At 32.8% G+C, this 26233-nt stretch overlaps 1 protein-coding gene across 4 annotated transcripts in view; it reads right to left on the reverse strand.

The window, feature by feature from the left end:
- The window catches only part of LOC132703584 (serine/threonine-protein kinase NLK), a 110273-nt gene that overhangs the window by 8037 nt on the left and 76003 nt on the right, over positions 1-26233 (reverse strand). For all 4 annotated transcript variants that reach the window (XR_009619103.1, XM_060672931.1, XM_060672932.1 and 1 more), the window contains exons 2-6: positions 25617-25746; positions 25443-25498; positions 3073-3179; positions 2584-2669; positions 457-855 (exon numbers count right to left, since the gene is read on the reverse strand). Coding sequence is in view for 3 of the 4 variants with exons in the window: in XM_060672931.1 (XP_060528914.1) it covers positions 457-855; positions 2584-2669; positions 3073-3179; positions 25443-25498; positions 25617-25746 (778 nt within the window). In the remaining variant the exon portion in view is untranslated. The remainder of the gene's footprint in view (positions 1-456; positions 856-2583; positions 2670-3072; positions 3180-25442; positions 25499-25616; positions 25747-26233) is intronic.

A 26233-nucleotide genomic window follows, 5' to 3' on the forward strand; every position in this document is an offset into this window, starting at 1 on the left:
ATATTAAACACAGGTAGGTATAAAATTATTTTCTATTACGGACCACAATTTTACCTGAATTTAAATTCCGAAACTTTAGGTAATAATCTTCACCCATTCAAAATCAATTGGTCACTTTCTTATATCTATGAACAGACTATACCTACTGGACTTCTTAAGCCACTTTGCTTTTCTGGATATGCGTTAGGGAAACAATTTGATTGGACTTGATTTTTCCAAGCAAACAAACTTGACGTTTATTAATTGCCGCCATAGAAAAGTATGGTTTTCAATGTTACCTCAAATTTTTTAAATAAAGTTATTGTTTGCCGCACACCCCCATTGGACAGGTAGGATCGAAAGCTTTACGTATCTCTTCGATGTTAGAAAGATCATACACTCACATTCCATGCTTGTGCAGTGGGTCCAACTTAGACACAAGATATGTAGACAACCCCAAAAGTTGGTTCGACTTACCGGATCGAAGACCAACATCTGGCACAACAAATGTACCACTTCATGCGTGGCTTGAGACGATAAGGTGTACAACGCCGACAAACTGGGAGGTTTTGGAGCTCTCGAAAGCATATGCGTTTTGGCACCTTCGCACGCGTATTTCATATCTTCTAAAGAGGGGGTACCCAGCAGTTCGATGATCAATTCTAGTTGCTGAACAGGATTCTGAGCTTGGAAGAGTATCCGCCGCGCGAGCAGTTCTCCAAATATACAACCCACTGCCCATACGTCGACCGCAGCGGTGTAGTGTTTCGCACCCATGAGGATTTCTGGTGCCCGATAATACTGAGTGACCACTTCCTGGGTCATCAGCTTGGACGAGTCAGGTTCTTCAACTCGTGCTAAGCCGAAATCACATATCTGCAAAGCAATCGCAAATTCACTTTTGATCGGCCAGCCACTTAGGAAAATAGTTTGCAGTTTCCATGATATTAAAAATACTTGCCTGATTCTGGAAAATAAGACTTTCCAATGATTCCAATTACTCTCAAAAAATTCGATCGATCTTAGTCTTGCTAAATTACCCTCATTGAAACTTCAAATTTTTGTAAAATGTTCGCACAATGAAACCAAATACTCCCCAGGAAGTTATTTGAACTCTTTCAGAAGATGTTTGTTTCCATATTTATTTTACAAATTTGAATTATACTCATCCGTTTTCCAGCAGTTTGGTTTCGCATAAAGGATTGTAAAGCATTTTATTTGATTTATTGCTTTGTTTTGGGTTATGGTTCAATTATTAAAACATAAAATCATTCATAAATTTCATTAAACTTAATGTATTTTACTTTTGTGTTTCGGTTATCTCTTGTACAATCGCAATGAAAAACAGACAAAGCATAGTCAAATCGATCAAATGACTTTGAGGCAAATTTTATTTAGAGGGAAATGGGTAGAGGATCTTTTTCTTTGTTATAAACGGTAATACTAATGGCAGATAAGAGTAATGAGAAATTGTTTTAAATTTCACCATTTTTCTACCTGTTTTGGTTTCATGAGAGTAAATCGTGGTATAGGGGACTCTATTAAAACGTTTTAATTGTTTGTCGTTCTTTGAACTAAGTGTCATATATTGTGATTGCTTTTGTTTTTATTATAGTTCTTGTATTACATATGTATGTAATGTACGTATATATATCCAAAAAAAGAAAATATATATTTGGGTAAGTAAATCATTTACACATGTTGCATATTATATGATCTGGTTTTGTTTTATAAATAAATCAAGTTATTATATAATGAAATAAAAATTATAATTAAATAGAATATTTAGAGTATTTGCACATAATTTGTTAACTGCTAAATTGTAAGTTGGAATGGATATTATAATGTATATTTCGTGTGTTTTGGAAACCTTTACCTATTAATATAGTTGTCACAAAATAGAAAAGAATGGTTAAATGTATATATTTATGTGTATTTTAAGTTTTGTCTAAAATAAAACTCCTGAAAAAATTAATGCTGCACTTTTGTGGCAATATTTTTTGAAGTATGTCGATTTGTTTGTTCCGATGTTTTTCACGAAGTTAAGATTATTATAAATTTTATTTTTTACAAATATTTAAAGAAAATATTGTTTGATTATCAAATAATAATTCCATAGCCTCATTTATTTAAATGAGCAAGGAAAGACAAGGACAACCCAGCCGTCTTTCCCTATTGTGAAATTTGGTTCACTTTTCGGAGCAGTGTATTTATTTTGAGTAATTCGTCGGTTGCTATATAGGAATTAAAATTGCTAAGGCGTGCTTATCTGCTTTGTAATTACCGGTGCTTACTAATAAACGTAATTTTGTCGGTGCCCCTTATTTGTCGTGGGATTAGAAACTGAAAATGATAACGAAATCCATTTGGCTATACAAAAAGTCAAAACGGTTCAAAATATTTACGTTAATCGATCTGCTTGTGTGTGTCAGTGCTTGCTGGAACTGGTTAAATGGGTTAATGAACGTTCCGCCTCAAAACGATAAAATCTCGACATCTGCTGGAAAAACTGTTCGCATTGCGAAATTCGAGGATTGCCAATCTTTTTGCCGAACACGAGATAAAATCCACAAAACGCTTACTTTGAACGTAAAGTTCTCTTACCTTTAATACGCAGTTGCTGTTTACTAATAGATTTCCAGGTTTAATGTCCCGATGTAATATCCTAGCTGAATGTAAATATTTCAAACCTGCGTGAAAATAATAAATACGTTAATTACAGGAATAAATGTCGGTTTTTAGAAATTAATGTGTTACCAGAATATTATTTTTAATCAGTTTGGTTAGTTTCAAATTAGACTGTCAACGTTACCATCTCGGAAAGAGAAGAGATGGAGAGTAGCTCAAATAACTTTCAGTTATTTAGGTATTTCCAGAAAAATGGCGAAAAAACTAAAATTTCCGCTTCTCGTTTTATTTACAAACTTAATTCTTTTCTTATGAGCGCCATATTTGATTTTTGCATTTTATATTTTAGAAAATTTTTAATTGTGTATTACAGTTTATCCTTGTTTCCTGTTTAAAAAAATCTTTTTGGTAAAAAACTTTGATAATTACATTCCTATTTCTTTTTGTAATAAAAAAAATACTCACCTCTAAGTATTTGGTACATGAAAACTTTTATGTGATCCGACGAAAGTGGCTGATGAGAAACTATAATTTTATGTAGATCGCTCTGAAGTAATTCTGTGATTACATATCTAAATCTCCAATTAAGGAAAATACCTAAATGTTGCCCAGCGACAAAGTTATTTAATAGAAAAACTTGCGAAGTAAAAATTACTTCTTTCATGGGTATGCTTTCCATATCTAATATAATTTGAAGAAATAAAAATTGTCATAACATATTAATAATACTCTGATGAGGGAGCCGAACCGACTGAGTACTCAAGTACGCGGGAATCGGAACGCATACTCGCGAAGACCGTTAGAAAATTCGATCCTCATCGCTTATAGATTTTGAGGTCTATAAAAGCGAGCGCCGCTCCTAGTGGGAGTCAGTCGAAAAGTGAAACCGTACAGTGCGGAAATATAAATAATAGACATATAGGTACACCGTGTGCCAAGCAAAACGATCCACTATACGATTGGAAACTCATAGGAGATACGAAAAAAAGTTTCGTACAAAAGTTCCTTGGACTCTCCTAAAGATTTAAAATATTATAATTTTGTTGATACAGGGTATCCCAAAAGTCCCCCCCCACCCCCCAACCCGGCATCAACTTTGTTATTTTAAATGGAACATCCTGTATATTTTGACATTTTTTGAATCCTTGGTTAATATAAAGGTCACTTTCTTAAGAAGTTTCTATTCGAATTTTGCATAGTTTAGGCCGAAATTGAGGTTGTTTTTTTTTTCATATTTGGATTGCCCCATATAAAATTGTGTTGTGACGCTACTGATCCGCAACAAAAATTTAACTATGATGATGCACTACTCAATCAGTGTGCCGTTTTGGCGAACTCAATTAACAAAATCTCAAGATTTTCAAATCAAACACCCTATATTTTAATTCAGATATCAATTTCCAGGACAAAAACTTGATTGTAATTTGTCTTATATTAAATTTTTAATTTTATATTAAAATTTTACTTATTTTTTGAGATATTTGAGGATCAAAATAACACTCTCATAAATTTATTTATTTTTTAAATAGCAAAGACATGACACAACTTCCTGTAAAGATACAATACTCGAGATATGATATACCTATTACCTATAATACGAGGAAACTTTATAAAAAATCGACTCTATACTACACACTATAATAGATTTAATAAAACTTCAGAAGTCATATTTAAAGAAACATTTATTAGTTAATTATCCAGCTTGATTGAAAATACCTAATAACAAAAATAAATAGTTAAAGTTTATAGGTTAACCAAAAAAATATAACTTATTTAAAATACAAATAAAATATATACTAACAAAAAACTTGACAATTATGAACTTTTCGAATAGAAATATGAAAAACAACAAAAACAAACAGAAATGACAAAGTTTGTTTATATCTTAATGCGTCAAAAAACAAAAAAAAAGATTGTGATGTCATAGCCAACTACATTTTTAAATATTTTGATATTTCTTTGTTGTTTTGACATTTTTAACTAAACTTTTTGAGACCGAATTAGCGAACCTCTTTTAGTTAATTTTTTTTATAGATTTATTTATTCAATTTTGTTACCTTGGTTAGTTAGTCTATAAACTTTAATTATTTATTTCTGATATTTAACTATTAAATAACTATAAATAATAATAATTAAATATTAAATGTTTCTTTAAATATGATTTAGTAAATCTGTATTGTTAGCAATAGGTTTTATTCATATATCTAGAGCATTATATCTTTAAAAGAAGTAGTATCATGTCTTTACTATTTAAAAAATACCTAATACTGCCAACAAGTGTAACCAATAGGAATTTCCTAAGAAAGTGACCTTTGTTTTAATCAAGGATTCAAAAAAGGATGAAATATATAGGGTGTTCCATTTAAAATAACAACGTTGATGTCGGGGTGGGGGGGAGGACACTTTTTGGACACTCTGTATCAACAAAATTATAATATTATAAACTTATTAACTTTTTCCGTATTTCCAATGGGTTTCCAAATAGTATAATGGATCGTTTTATTTGGCACACGGTGTACATTATTAGTAGGTGTTTAGTTTAGTTTTAGTTTTACGCGGAGTAATTTATTTTATTTCACCGTCGCATTTGACGAACCCAAACGATCTTGGTCGATTTAAAATCGTAAAAATATAATATTTTAAATTTACTCTCATCTCATCAAAACTTTGGTTAGATTGCTGGGTATAATCGGGCCTATTCTAGACAGCAATAAGATTCTAGGAGTCCGAAATTTTGCAACCAAATTCGTAGAAACCTAGAATATAGAAAGAGTCTTCGCCGATGTCAATCCTTTTGAAATTTCAGATGGACAAATGTTTGTCAACAGTCGGAATGCTTAAATAAACTGGCTAAACCATAATAAAAATGTATTTGCTAATGAAGAATGTTCTAGCCACAGTTCCGAATGTAATTACCTCAACGACTCGGAATTTAAAGGTTTATACATGGCATTTTGTTAAGCTAAAATTCGAAACTTTTCTCCTACTTATTTTCAATGGTGCACAACGTAATAAAAGGCGGCGACCCGAAAGGAGTCTTCTTGCATGCATAATAATTGCGCGACAATCTTTGCATATTTTCGAAAACAAATGGCCACCTAACATCTCTGTTAATGTCCACATCAATCGTGAGCAACCCCAAGGTCGGCCGTTGCCCCGTGATTAGCGTTTCGCGTTCTGATCATTCCGCCCCGTGCAAAATTACAAAGGCTTCTTGCTGCTGCCGCCGCTGTCCTTCGAGTCGGGTACGTACGACTCGCATTCTATACGCCTGCCATTAAATTTCTCACTATTCTTACGAAAACGATTTTTTCGACGTTTTAAATTTACACCCGTTTTGTTCCAACAGTCGAGTTTTCCAGGATCTTCTTAAAAGAGTAATCAACTCGTGCGCATAAAGAAGTGCTGCCGTATTAATGGAAAATTATCCACGCCTTGAAAACTATCGCAAAAAAGCATGTAATAAACTATATATGGGATGTCCGTGTATCCTATCCATTCAACGAAGACGTTTAAGAGATTTTTTATAGTTCATTTAGAAGTTACCTGCTTGGTGAGCAATAGTTCTTTTTTTGTGTTTGGTGAGCGCAAAAAAATGCATCGTGTAGGTACTAAAAGTGTCTACTTTCTCGCATAGTTACTACTTTTTCAATGGGCAACTTTTAAACTATTAAAAATACGCGGTTATGTGGGATAAAAGTTGTATATTTATATATATATATATATATATATATATATTATATATATATATATATATATATATATATATATATATATATATATATATATATATATATATATATATATATATATATATATATAATATTTTAAGAAAACCAAATTCTTTGATTTTAGTATTTCCTTCCCAGCACATTCGCACTTTTTTGTCAAAAACGAGTAACAAAAGCAATACTAATATTATTATTATTTATTTATCAACGGGCCAACCACCCAATATAAAATAGGATTCACATAAACAAAATAGTAAACAACAAAATAAAATAAAACAAAATTAAAACAGAATGAAATAAATAGATAAATGAAGACCCCCACCCTAATATGCCAAAAATTGGTTTTCGGAAATATAATATTGGTATAGTTAGTCGACACGACCGTAAGGACACTTACAAGAGTAGCGCGGCACCAACACAATGGTATACAACACTATTGAGAGGAAAAGCGGAATAGTTTTACCGACAGTCTTTAAGTTCTTTCTTAAATATTCTTGCACTCTGGAAGCAGTCAAGTTGGTTAGAAAAGTAATTCGCTAGTGCAGCTGACCTGTAAGAAAAGAACTCTGCGCATACGATGGAACTCCACCTGGATGGAGCGGTTTAATTTGGGGGGGAGGGAGGGGCAACCTTACATAACAGCTCAGCTCCATGGGAATTTGAATGCAGTAAATTATAAAAATGGTGAGATTCCTCTGCATGCGACGAATCTGAAGAGTTGTAAGTTGGAGAGGGTTTTCCAATTCAAAGTAATCAACGTCCTCAAGTCCTTGCTACTCCTTAAATGTTATATACCGCAGGAACCTATGCTGCACTCTTTCTATGGCCTGTATGTGGACGTTATACGAAGGTGACCACACACTGGAACAATAATCCGGGTGTGGACGCACGACGGAGCAGAACAGTAATCTGAGAGACGGAACACTCTGGAAGTCAACTGCACAACGCTTAACAAAGCCCAACATCTGAAGTGATTTAAACACAATGAAACATGGTGTGTGTAAGTCAACTTAATATCGAGTAACACTGTAAGATCCTTTATTACCGAGCCCTGCAATAACAGTGTCCCTTTTATGTTATACGTAAAATGTATGGGGTTTCTGCTCCGTTAGAAGTTTATTTGTTGGTATTTATTAATATTTAGTCCCATTCTATTCAAATCGCTCCATAGCGATAGGTGATCTAAATCGGACTGGAGTTTTATACAGTCACACCAGCATATAAAATTTTAAGTCGTCAGCCAATAAAAGGAAACATGCGTGATGAAAACATGAGGCAATATCATTCACATAGACATTGAATCACAGAATTTGTTTTATTTTATATTTGTTAGTCGACCTCTGATAATTTAATTATGCTAGCTTCAGGGCATTATGCATTTAAATATATTGTTATCCTATTAAATACGCCTTGCATTTTTAATGGTTTAAAAGTTATTAAAAAAAACCATTAAAATGATTAATAATAATAATAATAATAATAATAATAATAATAATAATAATAATAATAATAATAATAATAATAATAATAATAATAACAACAATACAGTAACGTCCGGATATAACGAACCAGAAAAATGTTCTGAAACTGATTCGTTATATCCGATATGTTGCTTTTAGCTTTTTATTATTAATTTAAACGAAATGAAACGAAGCACATGCCACACATTGTCGCGAGCCACTTCGGGCGTATTCGGTACACATAATTTTGACGTTTGTCAGTTCTGACAGTCTCGTCAGGCGTCGCTCAGTAACAGTACTTCCCAAAAATGTATCCAGAAACTAATGGTCGTAAAAAAACTATAGTATGCAAGACTGGTAAATTTATTCAGTCGCTGGTTTATTAAACACTAGCTCCTCTAATGTCAAATCGACCGCGTGAGTAAAATGGTGTTTTATATATGTATACGTTTACGGAGAAGTTTCTTTAATCCTATCAAATTACAAAGTTTTTAATGGGAAATATTTGTAAGGCTTTGATATTCGGTTACATTCTTTCTGTGAGATACATATACAATTTCTGTGACCTACTATATTGATAAAGAAAGTATTTTAATAAAAGAAGATTTCTTCTTTCTTCAAATATAACCTCTTACTTCTTGTAAACTTTAGCTCTCTGCAATTTTTATTTAGTTTCCATACAGAATGTGTTAAAAAGTGACTAACCACAATGTTTTTTATTAGTGATTTGAAAGTGAATCAAATTTTACATAGGAGAAAAATATATTTGACAATTTACATTTTTGCGCAAGCACAATTTGAAATTTAAAATATAGAAAACTCTAAGGACTTTTTTATGCAAATCCCGCATTATAAAAAATAGTTGTCTAAATTATTTTTGTCAACTTCCTGGTCCTCAACTTCCATCTTTTTCAAATGCGGCGAATTCCAAAGGTTCTACACAAAAGTACCTGTTCTAATAAAGTAGGCAAAATGGTCTGTTAATATCAAATTACTGTTGGGGCGAGCTTGAACAAAACCTCTCTACCTAGCCGAATTTCTATTATATTTAGGATGCTGAAAGCAGGGAAATATTTATGAATCCCTTGTAGTTTTCACCATCCATCTGCTAACCCAAGAATAAATAAATAGTTGTCTACAGCTTGCTTCCGAAGTAAAACTTTATTTACATATTTATTTACATTGTGCTTTTCTAACATAATAACATACTAAAAACTTTCTGTAGGATCAAATTTGCTGAAATACTTTGACTTACAAGTAAATAAAGCAAATCGGAGAGGAAGCTTCTGTTTTTTAACTGTCAAGAGCTCAATGTGAATCCCTGTAGAATATATGAAACTTCTGTGATAAACAAACGATACAGAAAGTAAGCATTGGTCTCGGCATTGGTTATACAGCTTGAAGAATTAAGCTGCATTTTTCACTTCGCTGGTCGAGTGGAATTACCAGTCTCGCGAAAACCCTGGCTGTCAGTACCATTTTATTAAAATGAAAGTGACCAGTGGTTTGAGATTAATTTCTTTTTCAATGCCTATTAAGTCCGCGTACTACAAAAAGGAAATTGTTGGGTCTCTGTCGCCAGCAGAATTTTCACCGCATCATCAATAACTGTAGCTTTTTTAATAACCAGATGAGTAAACAGAGCAACATAGGGCCAAAACGACTAAAAGCTAAACATAAAAACAAAATCATGTAATCGAAAATGAAAAAAGAAACAACAAATGAACTGTCCTACAGAGAGCCCGCCAACTTCAGAGTCGAAGTGAAAACACGCAGGTCGCAATTGTCGACTTCAATTTTAACTTCAGGATGTTGCGAATTAACTAAATTATATTCAATAAAGTTTTAAGGTATAAATCCTAACCTTCTTTAAAATTTAGTGGCAACATATAGGCCCTTTTTCCAATTCGACCGATTTTCTGCCAAGTTTTCCACGCTAACTTTTTTTTTTCTCTTTGCTCCAATCCGCCCCCTATAAAGCCAGTCTCCCTCTAGTCCGTCACAAACAATTCCAAGCCGCATCGAACGGCCCTGAATATGCTTGGGGCTGATATCCAATAGGGAGAATGTAACGTCTGTACAGCTGCCAGATAGATCTCCCTATCGTTGAGATTGTCGGTTCAACAACCGGCCTGTCCCTTGAAACGGACTGTCATAGCGTCTACACAGTGACACCATATGCTTTTACTTTGCGATATTCACTCATGAATGATAATATATTTATTCTGATCGTCAACAATCTTGCAGACAAGAAGCGCATAAACGTAATGAATATACTTTGGGAACTTAGTTGAAACTTTTGTTGCATTTCGCCGTTTATAATGAACAACTTTACGTAAAAAAGGCGTGTGCAAGATATGTGGCACTTTCTGAAAAACTAATTTTGTTTAATAAGGTGGCGATGTACTAAACTAAGCCACTGTGTCAGGCCTGCGTCATATATGCACATATACGGTTTTAAATTTCAATGTTATCGACACGTGTTCAGTCCTGTGACGTCATGTTTCTTTAGATGGGTCGGACTACCATTATTTAGCGTGATCTTTTTCAATCCAGTGGTTGATTGGGCTATTCTTAGGATACGAAATTGTAGAATTCTTCAAACAATTTAAAAATTATCCCGCTTTTTGACACATTATTCTAGGATCTGCATGTACATTATTCTACATTACACAATATTGTACCCTTCATTTTCATGTCTTGAGGATATTAATATAATTCATCATCATATATTTTAAGTTTAAGCTTTTACAACCTACCAGATCGATCCGAATAATGTTTAATACATTAAACCAAACTTATTGCGCTGTAACTCATTCCACAGGTATACCCTATATCGACCAATCGAATGAGGAAGCAGAAAACCATATGGTATACTGTTTCATTACAAAAAAAAAAAAACGAGAAATATTACTGTTTTACGACTTTGGTGTAGTATTCGTGAAGGACTATAAATGACCAATAAACAACATCGGTTATGTTGTTTGGAAATTGGACGCTGTCAATTTATTTTACCTTGGGTGCTCTGTTGAAGTCACGGTCCAGGCAAAAAACTATCTCTTCTAGATTTCAGTGGTAATTACGAAACCCTTTCAGGTCTCGTGATAGCGAGTCCAAACATTATCACTATAACCCAGATTCCCTTTATAAATTATTGTTTATAAGTTCACTACTTGCAGGCGTAGTGATTGAAAGATTTCGATTGGATCGATTTCGACTCAGAAAATTTACGCTCGACACATATTTGTTATAAGGAGTTTTTTCGTAAATTCAAACCGCCAATGTTTTATGTTTTGGTTAAAAATTATGGTTGCCCCCTGTGTTCAATGCCTGCGTTCTCTGTAAGCATCTTACAAATGCTACCACTGCACCTGGATGAAGTTCATTTTTCTCGAAAACGATTGGGTTTTGGTAGATGTGGTCATGTTTTTGCGAAAAAAAAAAACAGGGGAAACTGAATTTTAACAAAAACATTTAAAATATCCATGAGTGTATGAATTAGGGCACAAACTAAATCCAAAATTTTAAAACGAAAACTTTTTTGTAACCAAAATATATTTTAAAATTTAATATGATTTCAAAATTCAGCGAGTTCGGCACTGTATGATGGAAACAAGACAACCTAGCTATAAAGTGAACCAGCTCTGACAGTTCATAGGAAGTCTAAAATCCAAAACTCGTATGACATATTATATCATAACATAACATACAAATTGTTTTTATCATAACTTATCATATTCATATTCCTCTACAATTTTTTATCACATGTATTTAACAGGGAATTTTTTGGAGCAAAAAAAAATTTCTAAAAATTTTAACTAGTGACGTTGTAAGGGCTTTCGACTGAGTATATTTGATAGAAAAAAGGTCTTACCGTCACTGATTCCTCTGTTTCCTTTCTTTAAAATTGCCATTCAATTTAGAGTAAATATGTGATTTCTTGCTTTTGTCCCTTATAAGTTTTCCTTATCAGTATTTCGTTTTTGGCCATTTTAAAGTCAATTGCTGGTAAAATAACCCTAAAATAAGAATGATTTTCTATCAGCCGTAAGAGTTTGTCATTAAATACTTCGTTCGCTCTGTACAAATAAATTTTGTTTATTTATTGGGAACTTAGCGAAAGTTCGATTAATTAAACACCTTGTATATTTTCCTTTGAAAGAAACTGTTCTTCAAATAAATAAATATTTTAAAAATACGTAATTGCCATAAGCGATAGATTTTAGTCCGATTCTGGCAACGACAACCCAAGAAACCGGTTCACGCCCCTGCCCTATCAAGGCTCGGTCCTCGAGGGCGGGATCCGGCAACATTCGCTGGATTTAGCGCGAGGTTTCGCTCGTCGTTATAACTAAACTCTAATCTGCCAAGGGCCGTTCCCGGCATTACTCTTGTTCCCGGAATATCAACATCCAACGGAAACTGGGACGCGGCACCATCTAGGCTGGGATCCCGGAAAATGTCAGCGGAAATCCGCAACATATTCGTGTTCTTGAAAAATTCGGGGCGAATTGTGAGAAAACGAGTAAGTTTATCGTATTGATTGCTGAACAGTGTCACCAAACACAAACAGGCCAAGGAATGGACACTTTCCCTCCGAGTTGGGTTTAGCCAAGCAGTTTCCGGCCAATTTTTATAATACCGTGCGTTCAATTGATAACGTTTGGATTGGATGTTTTTTTTTGTTTTTAAAGCTATCTATCAAGATAACAAAAAAAAACAGAAAGCAGTGTTAGCATCAAAGTTATATTTCAAGCTACATGTAAAACGAAAGACTGATTTTCCGACATACCGAGTGACACAAGAAAGTGGGAACACTCTAACTTTTAAGTGGCTTGAGATAGCGATTTGAAATTTGGAAGGATTAATAATATAGGCTGGATGTCCAATTTTTTCACAATATATAGTCAATGGTTGCACTTCCGGTTTGAGCGGAAACGACAGTACATTTCGAATTTTAAATGACACAACCTATATTTTTTGCATTTTTGGATTCAGGAGATCATTCTACGTCTTTTATTTTTTAAATTTTTATTTAAAAATTATGTTTAGGAGGCTGTGACCATCATAAATATTATTTACCGGGTCACCTGTTCATGAGAAAAATTGTAAATGAAGCTTTTCTTGTCTAATGGCAAATAGCATTTAATGTATGATCTATTAATTTTTTAGGATAACCTAGTTTTTTCAAATAGCAGCCTAGTAGGAACAAAAACAAAAAACCGGTACTTTTTTTGCAACATTTTGACACTAAAATTTTCAAAATCCCTTAAAAAATAAGCTCACAGGAAGGCAAAAACCAAATAAGTGAATACATTTTTATAAAAACAAAATATTTCTTAAGCGGCTTTGCTTCTATTCATTATTAATTGTAAAATATTTTTTAAAAGAAACAGCATTTTTTAAAATACGACCCTATGAACATACTACATTAGTTTTGATAAAAGCCACTTAGTCACGACGAGCGAGTTTTTAATAAACAAGTATGCGAAGAAAGTTATCAAAGTGTATCACATGTTTTCTACAACCATTACTGTTTGAGTACATTTTTGCAAAACAACACGAATACATTCATACATTCACTCCCAAACCCGTAGACTCAAGTACATAGAACGTCTGAATTGACTCGCAACTGTGTCTTTAAGTGACACTTTGCGCATACCTGATAAGTGTATAGAGCAGAAAAATAATTATAGAAAGTCTTTTTCATAGGTATAGATACTCCGTTTTGATTGGTTAAAAATCAATAACTTAAAAAGATTAACTTAACAATTTTAGCGGTATGCTCTGAAGAGCGTTAAAATGCTCGTAAAGTTTGAGCTGAATTATTAAAAACCGAAATTTGAGGCTTCCATAACAATTAAAATCTCAATCGACCGGTTATTAATTCGTGGTACATCAAAACATCACTTTTCGCCAGTCAGTTAATCAATTAAAAATCGTAAGTGTAGTAGTCCGTTCGTAATACTTTTGAGGTTGTGGTAAGCCTACCAAAAATTCTATCTATTAACAAAATTTGAATTTATATTAATGCAGTTGTCAATAATATTGCATGGAATCAATTTGAAATTATATAATTTTTTATATTATTTATATTATTATTTTAATTATTACATTTGGTATTTATTTGATAAAACTAAAAAAATGGATTTCTTACGATCGCCCGAGTATGTGACTAATTATTGGAAAAGGTTAATTAAATTCAATATGGCAATAGATTAAATTCCGTGGGAAACAAAGATATTAGGAACAAACTCGCGTTAACAGACTGGGTATCGCGGCAAATTGGCAATGATTCGCGGCCACTTGTTGGCCCTGGCGGCAAACTATTTTAGCACTGGATTCTTGCAAAAATAATGTTTTTCCGTTAACGAGCGCGTATCCCACGAACCGAATCACGAAAAAAGTATTTTCGCCCGGCTACCATGGCAAACTGATAATAGCGGTTGACCACGTCACTGTCCCGCTGAATTACATAATCTTAATATTTCGCGTAAAACGCGCAATTTAGTCAAGTTATGTATGTATGTATGGGAATGCAATTCTTTGTGTTGAACTAAACGCATAAATTTTCAATAGTGAACCCATCTGCTTAAGTCTCACGGCACGAGATAGGCACACAAAAAAATATGTTTTAAAAACGGACGGATAAAATCAAGTATTAAGAATTGGAACTAGAACTGTAATAATAATAAAAATAATAACTTTTATTCACACTATCTGCAATGTGTAAATAACATATTGTAACGTAACAAAATTGTAGAGCGTTGCAGTAATTTACGCATACGAGGTGTGTTCAAAAAGTAAGGTGACTTTTAAGTATTTTTAAATTAATGTTGTCCCCTTCAAAAGTAAGCCTATCCAGATATAATAATACACTTGTGACAACGTTTCTTCCAATCTTTCTTTCTGGTATAGCCTTGAGTCCTTCCAGCGATTTTTTTCTTTATCTACTCAATCGTTCCAAACCTCCTTATTTTCATGGGTTTCTTGAGTTTTGGGAACAGGAAAAAGTCGCAGGGTTTCAAATCGGTGATAATGATGGCTGAGGCATGATTGTAATTTTGTTTTTGGCCAAAAAGACACAAGCAACGATGAGTAAGCAAAATCCATGAATTGTTTTCCCATAATTCCGGACGTTCGACCTTGTAGATTCAGGGTTCTTCTAATGGGACGGCTGGGATTTGGTTCCGACGTCATAACTATGTACTCATGATTCGTCACCAGTTATGACCTTTTTGAGCATATCAGGATCATCACTGAGGTCATTTAACAGCTCTTGAGCGATCCCCTTCGACGGTCCTTTTAATCAAAAGTAAGCAGTTTCGGAACAAATTTTGCTGCTACGCGCTTCATCTCCAAAACTTCCGAAAAAAAATGCATGGCACGGGTCTATAGAGATGTCGACATCTTAAGCAACTTCTCTAATAGTGATACGACGATTTTTCACTTCTGCAACGGTTTCATCAGTTATTGATGAGCTGGGGCGGCCAGAGCGAGGTTCGTAATCGGCGTCTTTTCGGCCATCTTGGAACAGCTTGTACATTTTTTTTTTTGCTCAAAGTAGATTCACCATATTCCGTTGTCAACATTTCAAATGTTTTGCAGCACTGTATTCCTTTTTTTAAACAATATTTTATGCAAATTCTTTGTTCCATTTTTTTTGACAGCACAAAATCGCCGAGCACCCAAAACACGTCTAACGCTTCTGTCTCACAAAAAAAGTAAACGCGCAAACATAACAAAAAAGATATCAAAAATCGAATATATGTAGTACTTTTTGATCACACCTCGTATATAGTGTTGAGGCTGGTCAATTGTGCAAAGGTGTTGCCGAAACAGTTGTCATTTAAATATATTTATGTGAAAATCTGAACAACGTTTGTTCTTATTTAACTATTTTAATTTTTTCATTTTTTTTCATCAAGTAAAAGCCACTTCAATACAATGTTTTTAAATATTGACAAATGGTACTATCTTAAGTTCAGCTTTCGATTATAAAGTCAATGGAGAAATAAAACATATCAGGGATCTTGGAGTAACTATAGACACAAAACTGGGTTTTGAAATTCATATTGAAAGCACAGTGAAAAAGACTTACAGAAACTTGGGTTTTATTACAAGTTAGCAAAGAATATATATGTCGTACTCTGTAACGCCTATAGCCTCTTAAGTTTGCCAGTGTGATATGGAGTCCCCAATATCATAATTGTGTAAACATAATTGAGAGGATTCAAAAAAAGTTTACTTTTTCTGGTTAACTTTAGATATTCTATCATATGTTGAAATTATCTGTTAGGAGAATAATATATAGTGGCATTTTTTGCACAATATTGTTGATAACAGAGTTGACTGTAAAAAACTGTTGGAAAAATTATCCTTTAATGGTGGTGTTAATGACTAGAACGTCTAGTACAAATTTACGTTTACGTTACGTTTTGCATATAGTTATTTTTCTTTTATTACTCGATTCATTTAGGAATCAAGCACTAAGAGTATTTCGCTCGGAATAAATTAAATTTATTTCTACATTCTTTCTTGTTTTTCTTTTTGGGTTTAGAAATAGTTTTGCTTATTCTTGCTTGTTCTTTTGAATTAAAATAAATGTACTTAGTTTTAGTGTACCTTTGTAAATTGTGACGTTAGCTTTATGAATCTAAAAAAACACAACATATCTTCTGGGACATTAAAATATGTTTCGACTTTCTTACGCAGACCGGTAATCCCTGGATTACATTTTACGCCGAGAGCGATAACGCTGCCATCAAATTCCAAAAACTGCGACTCTAATCTCGATATTGCGTTACAGAGCGCGGTTTGCACATCCGACGGTAAAATACGACTACAATATTGCAATCGTAATGCACAACATTTACCACGGGCATTCCCGTGTCGGTGCTTTTTGGAATTATTGCTTTTTTTTTTATTTCGCGCGCTCCGATCGCTTGGGAACAGAAAACTATAATTTAGCACGTCGAATTTGTACCGCTCTATTAATAATCGTGTTTATAATAATGTAAATAATGTATTATATTAAATGTAAACATTACGTCGCGCAATAGGGAATACAAAATTTATGTTTAAAGCGTTTTGAACGTGACAAAAGCGAATTATTTAACAACACGTTATAGTGCAGAACATACAAATTGGTCGATTGCATAAACTTTCGCAGAATTTACAACAGCTGACAGGGACAAAATGTTGTTTGGTGCCTTTGCAAAATTTGAAACAGATCTTAACAAATTCGAGACATAATATTACAATGAATAGATATCCCAGAATGGAAATAAAGAGCTGATAAATGCGAACATTTAAATTTTCTAGTAACAAGAATTGAAACTTCCATGTTTCGTTGCTAGGAATTCTCTTTATTCCGTGGAAAGTTAATTAATTTGTATCGATTCCTTCCGAGAACCAAAGATTTGCAAATGTGCTGGGTGTGCCGATTGCAAATAATTATACATGAAAACACAAAAAGGAAAAATAACTTTATGCTGCAGAATTATTCGCTAGTAATTGATTAAACTACCTACAACAAGATTCCAACCAGAGAACAAAAATTTTCAACATAATTTTTATTACATACTTTGAACTTATAATAGACATTTTCATATTGAAAAAGCTAGACCTGGTATAATTTTGTTGTTGTGTAAAAACGGTAAAGCTGAATATATTTTTAAGAAAATGTTTCGAAGAAATAAAACATCATTCAGGATTTGAAGCTGTAATAGAAATAGAATGGGTACTTAGACTCTATTATTTCTATTCCTATATTCTTTACAATTAGTATTGAGAAGTACAGTTTTTTATATCAAAGAAGCACTTTGCGACTTTGCTGTAGTGACTGATCACCAAATTGAGGAAAATTACTATTGAAATCTAGATGCAAATATTATTCTATGAATTTGACTGTGGGACAATTACACATCGGCAGCAGCACGATTAGAAAAAATAGCCCCAAAGCAAAAAAATGATTGTTCTCAGATCCTGAAAAATAAAATTAGCACATTATTAAGAAGTTAGGAAAATTAAGATATTATGAAGATTGTATTGATATATATATTACACGTCAGCAAGCAAATGTATTGTATTCCCATCATCCAAGACGGGATATATAAAATAGCCTCAATGCAAAAAAAATGGGGTAACAAATTGCCGTGGAACAGAAGAACGATAAAGTAAGCAAAAAGATGTGGAGAAAGAAAATCAAAGCTAAAACTTCTTAGAAATTGACTTTGAAATAAATAATTGATCAATTGAGGAATTTTTTAAATCAATTTTATAGAGACAGTGTGGAGAAAAGAAATACGCTAAAAGAAACACATTAGTTTAATGGTGAATTTAAAATATAGTTTATAGTTTGAAAAATTAATCTACGAGTGACGAAGTTCTCAATAAGATTTGTTGTTTGCGATTGGGTATCTTCTTTTAAACCTTGAAAATAATCCACTAGACAAAACCAAGTTACAAGGTACCAACCAATGTATCTAAAAACTGGTGTCAGTACTTGATAAAATATTAGAAATATTAGTGTATAACCAATTAAGGAATTACTTCAATGTTAGTTACTAGTCAACCGAGGATTACAAACAAACACTCTCGTAAATTAGCAATACGTATGCGCAAAATCGAGGGAAAATATTAGCATTGGGAACATTAATATTGGGGAGTTTGTAGACCTATTGACCTATTGTAAATCTATTGACAGGAAAATACTTATCCACAAATTAGCGTCTAGCATTGGCGGCAAAGCTTTAAAATGGTTATCAGAACTTGAATATGTCGTAAACCCCTCCTATTTATTGTTATATGAATGTGTGTGAAATCCTGAAGGATTCTTCTGAAATTGAAATTGCTTTCTGAAGTGAAATATTTACGTGTTAATATGATATCCTCAATTAGATCCAGATTTAAGCGGCAACATTATTACTGTTAAAGTACACGCAGAGAGAGATTAGTAATCTGTAAGTTACCTAATAAGACAATTTTGTATCATTTTGAACTGCAATAAATTGGCACCTGTAAAAATTATACTTGTGCAAAATAAATTCATTGTCGGTAAAAGTTAACAGACTCCAGTCAGAGTAGTTGTGCAGTTAGGTCACTTAGCTATATTGCTACCATTTTTAAAAAAACAAACAAAATTCTGTGTCAATTTACGACAGACAGTAATGAACTAGATAGAGATTTCATGCTATGACCTAAGATATCAAATACGCATAACACTCGTACAAGGTTAAATTTTAACAAAAGATATGTAAAAACAAAAACATCCTTGCAAAACACATTTTATTATGAGGGACTCCATCTCTACACTTTTGACGCTTAATAACGGATATTTTTGAAAATGTTGGAATGGAAAATGTGAAAACTGATCTGGATAGAGTTTTTTTACGATGCCTTTAGTGGCGTAGTCAGCTTTCTTCTGAAACTCGCAAAAAAAAACATCCCGTATGCATTTTAATAATTTTATTAAAATTGTTATGAGCTTCCCGAAAATATGTAACACATAAAAGGTATTTTAAATACGAAGCATAACATATCTTTAATTTTAATTTTTTTTTTCATGAGTGAGGTCATAGAAAAAAGATACCCGTTTTCCTAATAAACTTTAGCTGTCAAGCAGTCATGACATTTCATAATTATTCTTTTAATTTCTGCCTCCCCTTCAGTCTGCTATCGCTATTGTTGGGGCTGGCCAATTGACCACTTCTTAATTGACTGGTCAAAAAATGTGTTAAATGACATCTTGCAATTGTAGAGTGTTATCATTATTTAATAATAACATGTATTTTATAATAAATTATTATGCCTTTGTGATGTCCAGTTCACCTATAACCCTCTTCAAGGAATAGGATACTTAGCGGTTCGGGAAATCTCAAAAATAATATTGACTCCATTTGGTTCCCACAACGATGCGACGGTGACGTAACGCACAATATAAATAAATAAATATTAATTTCATGGTATTTTGATAATTATTTCGGTCCATTGGCCAGACAATTAACCTGTCCAATGACACAAATAAAATTTGACCGATCAATTCCACAATCCTAGCTATAGCTCATGTTCACCCAAAATATAACAATTATAACATAAACATAACAGGGGTGAATTATCAATCCCCATTTGATATTGCGCACATACAAGTTTATTTTGACAAGTAACGTTTTGTAATAAATTATGTAACTTGTTTTTAAAAAAAGTCTATCTGCTATAGCGTATTCATAAAAAAATTAAAAAAGCAAGCTTAATAACTAAATTTGTGAGTTTCAGAAGAAAACCGACTATGCCACTGGATCCTAAATTAAAATCAGATCAGAACACTTTAAACATTTTCAGTTAAAATATGCTAAACTTACAAAGTCACCCTAAAAATCTAAAAATCCAAGATAGATAGATAGGTAGGTACCACCTTTTTTATGAAAAAGTAGACTTGGGTTAGGAAAGCCGCAACACTCGAACTTTATTAATGTGGGACATAGGCCGTAAATTCATCAAAGATTTGACACCTTGTACGGTTGTCGTCCAACGTCAGTAAAAAGTTTCAAAAGCGTGAGTGCTCCTAGTCAAGAACTCTCTAGATATTAAAAAGATAAGTATTTCGAATAGCTAAAGTATTTTCGCGACCTGGAGTCTTATTTGTCTGTAAGGACTGTTTTAACGGCGTAAATTGCGATAATTGCACCTCATAAAAACTATTAATTTTTTGACATTCAAGCCTACATCTTATGGAACACCCTGAATATTATATATGTGTTTAACAGAATAGCTTGTGACAATGATGTAACACACTTTATATTTTAGTCCGCTTGTTTTTGACAAACATATTAGACTTTATCCAGAGTGTCGAGCTCCTTCAAAACAGATATTTCCAAGGCTGCCAAACAAATTTGCAGAAAACGGTAACGTATTAAATGCTAAAAAGGTATGTCGGAATCATAATGTTTTGGTTAGTTATTACTAGAGTTTTGAAAAAATATAAATATAAACTCGTAAAAACTCAACAACTAAGTGCAGAACAATGTCAAAGGAAGATGCAGTTTTATTTAGGTTGTTTAAATAGACGTAATGAGAATGATAATTTGAAAAACATTTTATGGACTGATGTAATAGACAAAATACGCAATATGGGAAATAGATCAAAAGTTAACTGGATATTATTATTTGCAACTCTTAGCCCAATATATAGAAGATTTACCCCTAAATATATCAGCGCTGATTATATGACTCCTACCCACAATGTTGTGCAAGTTATTTTTTTTTTAACGTGGAATGTTCCAGGGGTTGAATCGGGACCGGCGGAACTATGGATTGGCCAGCCAACAGTCCTGATTTAACTTAAATGATTTTTTTCATAAAAAATCACGTGCACAGAACTCTTTGTAATAATGTTTTGGAACTTCGGCAAATCATTTCAGAGGCAATCAATCAGTTAAGGGACAATCCAAAAACGTTGCTAAATGCAAGACATCATACAATTAGTGTATGAGATTGTGTTCAGGAAAATGATGGTCACATTGGTGGTATTTAGAAAAGTTTGAGAATTTTTTAGTTTAGTGTGTTTTGTCATTTTTAGTGTTTTTCTTCTACTTTAATTTGTAAATAATTATTGTTGTTGCAGTCCGTCACGGCACTCCTTGAAATTATATAAAAATTTCCTATTTTTGACGATTTGTCAAAAACGAGTGGACTAAAATATAGAGTGTGATACATCATTGTAATCGGAATAACATATTCTATTAAACACATATAATATACAGGGTGTTTCATTTAAGAAAATATGATGTAGGCTTATCTGTCAGAAAAATGATAGTGTTTTGTTTTATAAGTTACTTGGAAAAAAAATTGGCCACTAATCCTACGTTTTGTTTTTTTTTTGTTTACCTCGATACCTCTAAAAACAAAAAAGTTACAGCGAATTAAAATGCTATCAAGATAAATTGAACGCACGGTACATACATCAAATCTAAGGCAAAACTACAGATTCATAGCGCCGCGAAACCAAAAAGAAATATTCAAAAGGTCCTATTCGTAGGACATTGCGCATATGGTAAACTCAATAAGTTTCTCCGACACAGTTTATGCATTGTGAACCTAGAGAACCATGCGCGATTGGAATTTATATTTGAAGAATTTTTGTCATATAAGTTATATAGGTATAACTAGGCTTGAACTTGATTCTTACAGGCGTGTGAAACTTTTGTTTAAAATAAAGAGTTTTGTTGGCCACGTACTATACAAATTATTGTAACATGAAATTTATTCTTGGGACAACAATAAATGTATTATTATTATTATCACCTTTACAGCGCGCGGGTGGGGAGGGGGGGGTATCGTTTCAAAGGCTAACCGGAAGTCAAGGTTACCCTTCGTGCAACACGTAACGACGGACAAGACGATAGGTCCCTAGTATCACAGGCTTTTGCCACCAGAATTGTAATATTATTATGATAAAATATCATCGGTTGTTATATTCTTATTTATCCCAACTACTTCGAAAAATAATAATAAAATATATTTACATTTACCGGGGGTCGTACAGTATATTTACGTACGCCGCAAAAAATGTCCGTTCGTAACACCGTCGTAAATTGCTAGCAACCTCCGGGGGTCGACTCTTTCCGAGTGCAAAGCGCGACCGACGCGTCGAAGACGCTTTTTTAATCCGCAACTTCCGCCGCCGCGGGCGATATTTAATTGCCTTATTAAGCGACTTTAATTCATTGCGAAGTAGTTCGTGCACTATTACGGCCGAGATACCGCCATTTATTATTTAAATACCGGCAACGTTATCGCGCTAATTTGTAATTTATCGTTTCGGCGAACAAAACCGGGGCGCGACCCTAGCGCGGCGAAATTAAAAATGGCACCTATACTTCCTACCCATTTCAAAACGCAAAAATGAAATAGTTTTTCTACTATTACTACTACAGATAAAACGGCATTGCGTACTAATGCATGCAATGAATGTGAAAGATAAAAAAAATAGACATCATACATTAAAATAAACACACAAAACACTTTTTACTATGCCACTACTATGATACTTTTTACTTCATGGAACATGCAACTGTACACTGACTAAACATATTTTATTAAATAAATTTCTATCTAGACCACATATTTTTTATATTTTTGTGCATTACAACATTATGAGTTTGCATCGCATCACTTTCGAAAAAAAAGTTTTTTACTGAGTTTTACTACAAGTTTACCTATAAGCCCCATCTCAAATTTGACTATAATATTCTCAAACATTTCATTTGATTCTGATCTTTGGATATTAAATTTTTTAGAGAGGTTTAAAACAGGACATACTTTATTCCCACAAACCTAAAATGTCATAGATTTTCTTTTATCAAAGTTAACACTTTGATATTACGTAGTGCTACGAATTTGAGTTCATCTCAGGAGTCTGCATTGAAAAGCTCTAGAGCATCATCAGCGAGGTTTATCATAAAACCTTCAATATACCAGATGTGACGGTGAGGCCAACGAGGTACGGTATTAGAAAAACGGTCCTAGAAATTTGAAAAAAAATTATTAAATCAGCGAAAAGAAAATGAATAACAATGAATAATAATGAATAAAAAAATCTCATAGTTACAGTGAGTACAGTTTTAAAAATGAGGCAAATTGAATTTTTTTTTGTCTAATGCTGTTTGTCCTATCTCGCCAAGAAAATAAACTTAGGGTCATTAAAAAGGGAGGGCTTTCCCTAGGCAATCATTCTTGCTAGGTACGTTGTGCCATTATTTACCTTGCCACCAGTTTTCGGACATAAATGCAAACAATTGAATTTTCCGAAAAAAGAATAAATGGAACGATACGTCTTTTTTAGGTCATTAGATAGCCATCCGCATCTCAATAACTTTATAGCAACCTAATTATGATTAAATAAACTTAACGATAAAAAAATAGATTTTGGAAGAAATTTCCACTCTACAGGTTGTTATTAACGCCTAATTATCCAGAAACTAACCAAAACTAACCAAATAAAACCCTCATTTATTACATAGGATACCAAATCATATTTACAATCGAGATAAAATTTTATCCTTTTCTTCTAGTTTTTTTTTTGCAATGCCTTGATATCTGAAACTAACCAATTTTATTATATTAAGTAAAAAGTAAAATATGAATTGAAATAATTAGTATTATCCTTCGTTCCTAGTGCGTCGATTTCTTCTAAGCATTGAATTATGATGAGTTTAAATAAGACATTTTTAATGAAATAAATATTTAACAAAGTTAAAGTAATGAAAACAGTAGCCAATCAACAGACTTTCGCAAGCATCAAATAACGACATGACAGATGCGCATCGTTTGGTCACATAAAAATCACATTTGTTTTCATAGCAAACTTGATAATTACTCAATTATGCCTGTCAAAAAGGGTTTTATGCATTTTTTAAATAGTTTTCTACATTTTACTACTTAAATGCGTCAAGAGTTAATAGAATTAGTCACTAACAACTGACTTAGTCATTAAAACTATTTTTTAATGAAAACTAAAAGTGGTGAGACTAAATATTTGAAGAAAACGACTGAGCATGTGAAAACTGTCGAAAATAATTTCTTGGATTTAATATTATTTTTAATTTTGGGCCCTTTTCCTTTAAACTGTACCTCGTTGTTCTTACTGGAATAACCGGTATATTTGCAAAATATCAATGACTTATCAGATAGATAATCGACCGAAAAGTTACTAAATATAAACACTTATTTTTACTTATTGCATATGACTATTTTAAAAGATTTCTGCGACCATTTTTTTAACAATTATTGTTTTGTTATTGTCGGTCATGATTGAAAAGTTTATTCGGTCCAGGCTATAGTTAATCGACAACGCGATATATAATAATTTTTCGAAAAATCAAAACGAGGGGTAAACCGCAGAAGGAAGAGTGTATAGGAACGGCCAATAAATTGGTTTCTTATGGAAATACCTCTATTTGAAAAAATAGAACATTTTTAGAACAAGTTAATAAGAGAAATTAATTCGATTTTTAAATTTTGCGTCAAACCTAAGGCTGCCATTTTAAAACTTCATAATGTTGTAAACCAGATATAGGAAATTAATGGTTTTTATTAGCGAGGTATCACTTGTCCATCATTCTGCTTGAAAAAAAAAACATTGTGACAAACTTCCCTTGTTTATGAATTTTGTCGAAAAATTCATCCCAAGTCTGCGGTACGTTTTACATGGACCACAAGTACGAGTATAATATAAAGCAAATATATTGCAAACAGAACACATTTGCTACTTAAAATGTGTAGAATAAAAGCTAATTAGTATACTAACAAATTAGCTAATTGAACTGTTAGTAACGGTAAACGACAAAAAGTTATTACCATTTCGGTTGTCTTAACGATAATGATACTGGCGCGTTCGACCTTTTAAGCCGTTCGATGCATTTTTTAAACGTTGTTCAGGAATATTCAGTATGTAGATCTGATGCAGCAAACCGCGTATATATGAATTGCCTGTTAAAATACACAGTAAGTTTAATTTCTTCGAATACAATCGAAATTCGTGTTTAATAATGGACCGTGGTTGGTCATAGTTTTTATCGACGTAAAATGTTTTAAAATGTCGCGAAAAAAGCCCATTTAACTACAACCAAAAAAAAAAGGATACATTTCTTGGAAGAAGTCTAAGTGTGGAGGCTGAAGTATATCTAACGCAGAAAGTACCTGAAACACACAGGTGAAGAGACACAAGCAAACAATTTTCTATTGGAGAAAAGGTCATCGGTTTACATTTAGTTTAGTTAGTGGAATCACCTATTATATCACATGAAGAAGTACTTACGTTCTCGTGTTTGAAAAAACACAGCATTTTTAATTCCCTAAACACTCGTTTCGCAGATACTAAAGAATGGAAAACGTTTGGTAACTTTTTCAACGCCACTCTCCTACCGTCTCTTGGATCCGTCACCGCCCTGCAACAAAAAATAATACCGTTAAAAAAAGGAAATTTATAATTGACATTTTTCACTACGATTGATAAAATCCACAAGTAATAAATCTAACGAGGGAGTTAAAAAATAAAAATATGGTAATATGACAGCAGTGTGATCTAAATATCTTATTGTTTTTTATTTTTGGTACCATTGAAGAAACAACGTTCAAATTTTAAAAATATAATAAAAAAAAAGTAATTAGGGATCCTCATGTGAGATAAATAATTCACAAATTAATCAGGTAAGAAAAATATTCAGTCCAGTTAAGTAAAGTGATAATTTGAATTTGAGAATAAGGAAATTGTTTAAATTAGAATACTAAAATGAAGATTTATAATGGATTGTGCCTACCGTATTTATTACAGGGGTGGTGTGGAGATCTCAGTTATTTTTAGAGAGCAATACGGCAAGCCGGTAAAATAGAAAATTTCATTTACCTATTGTAGATAGATAGATCTTTTGTGAA

This window comes from Cylas formicarius, unplaced genomic scaffold (assembly GCF_029955315.1).
Source record: "Cylas formicarius isolate icCylForm1 unplaced genomic scaffold, icCylForm1.1 PGA_scaffold_6__28_contigs__length_40554024, whole genome shotgun sequence".
In the NCBI taxonomy this organism is placed as follows: Eukaryota; Metazoa; Arthropoda; class Insecta; order Coleoptera; family Brentidae; genus Cylas; species Cylas formicarius.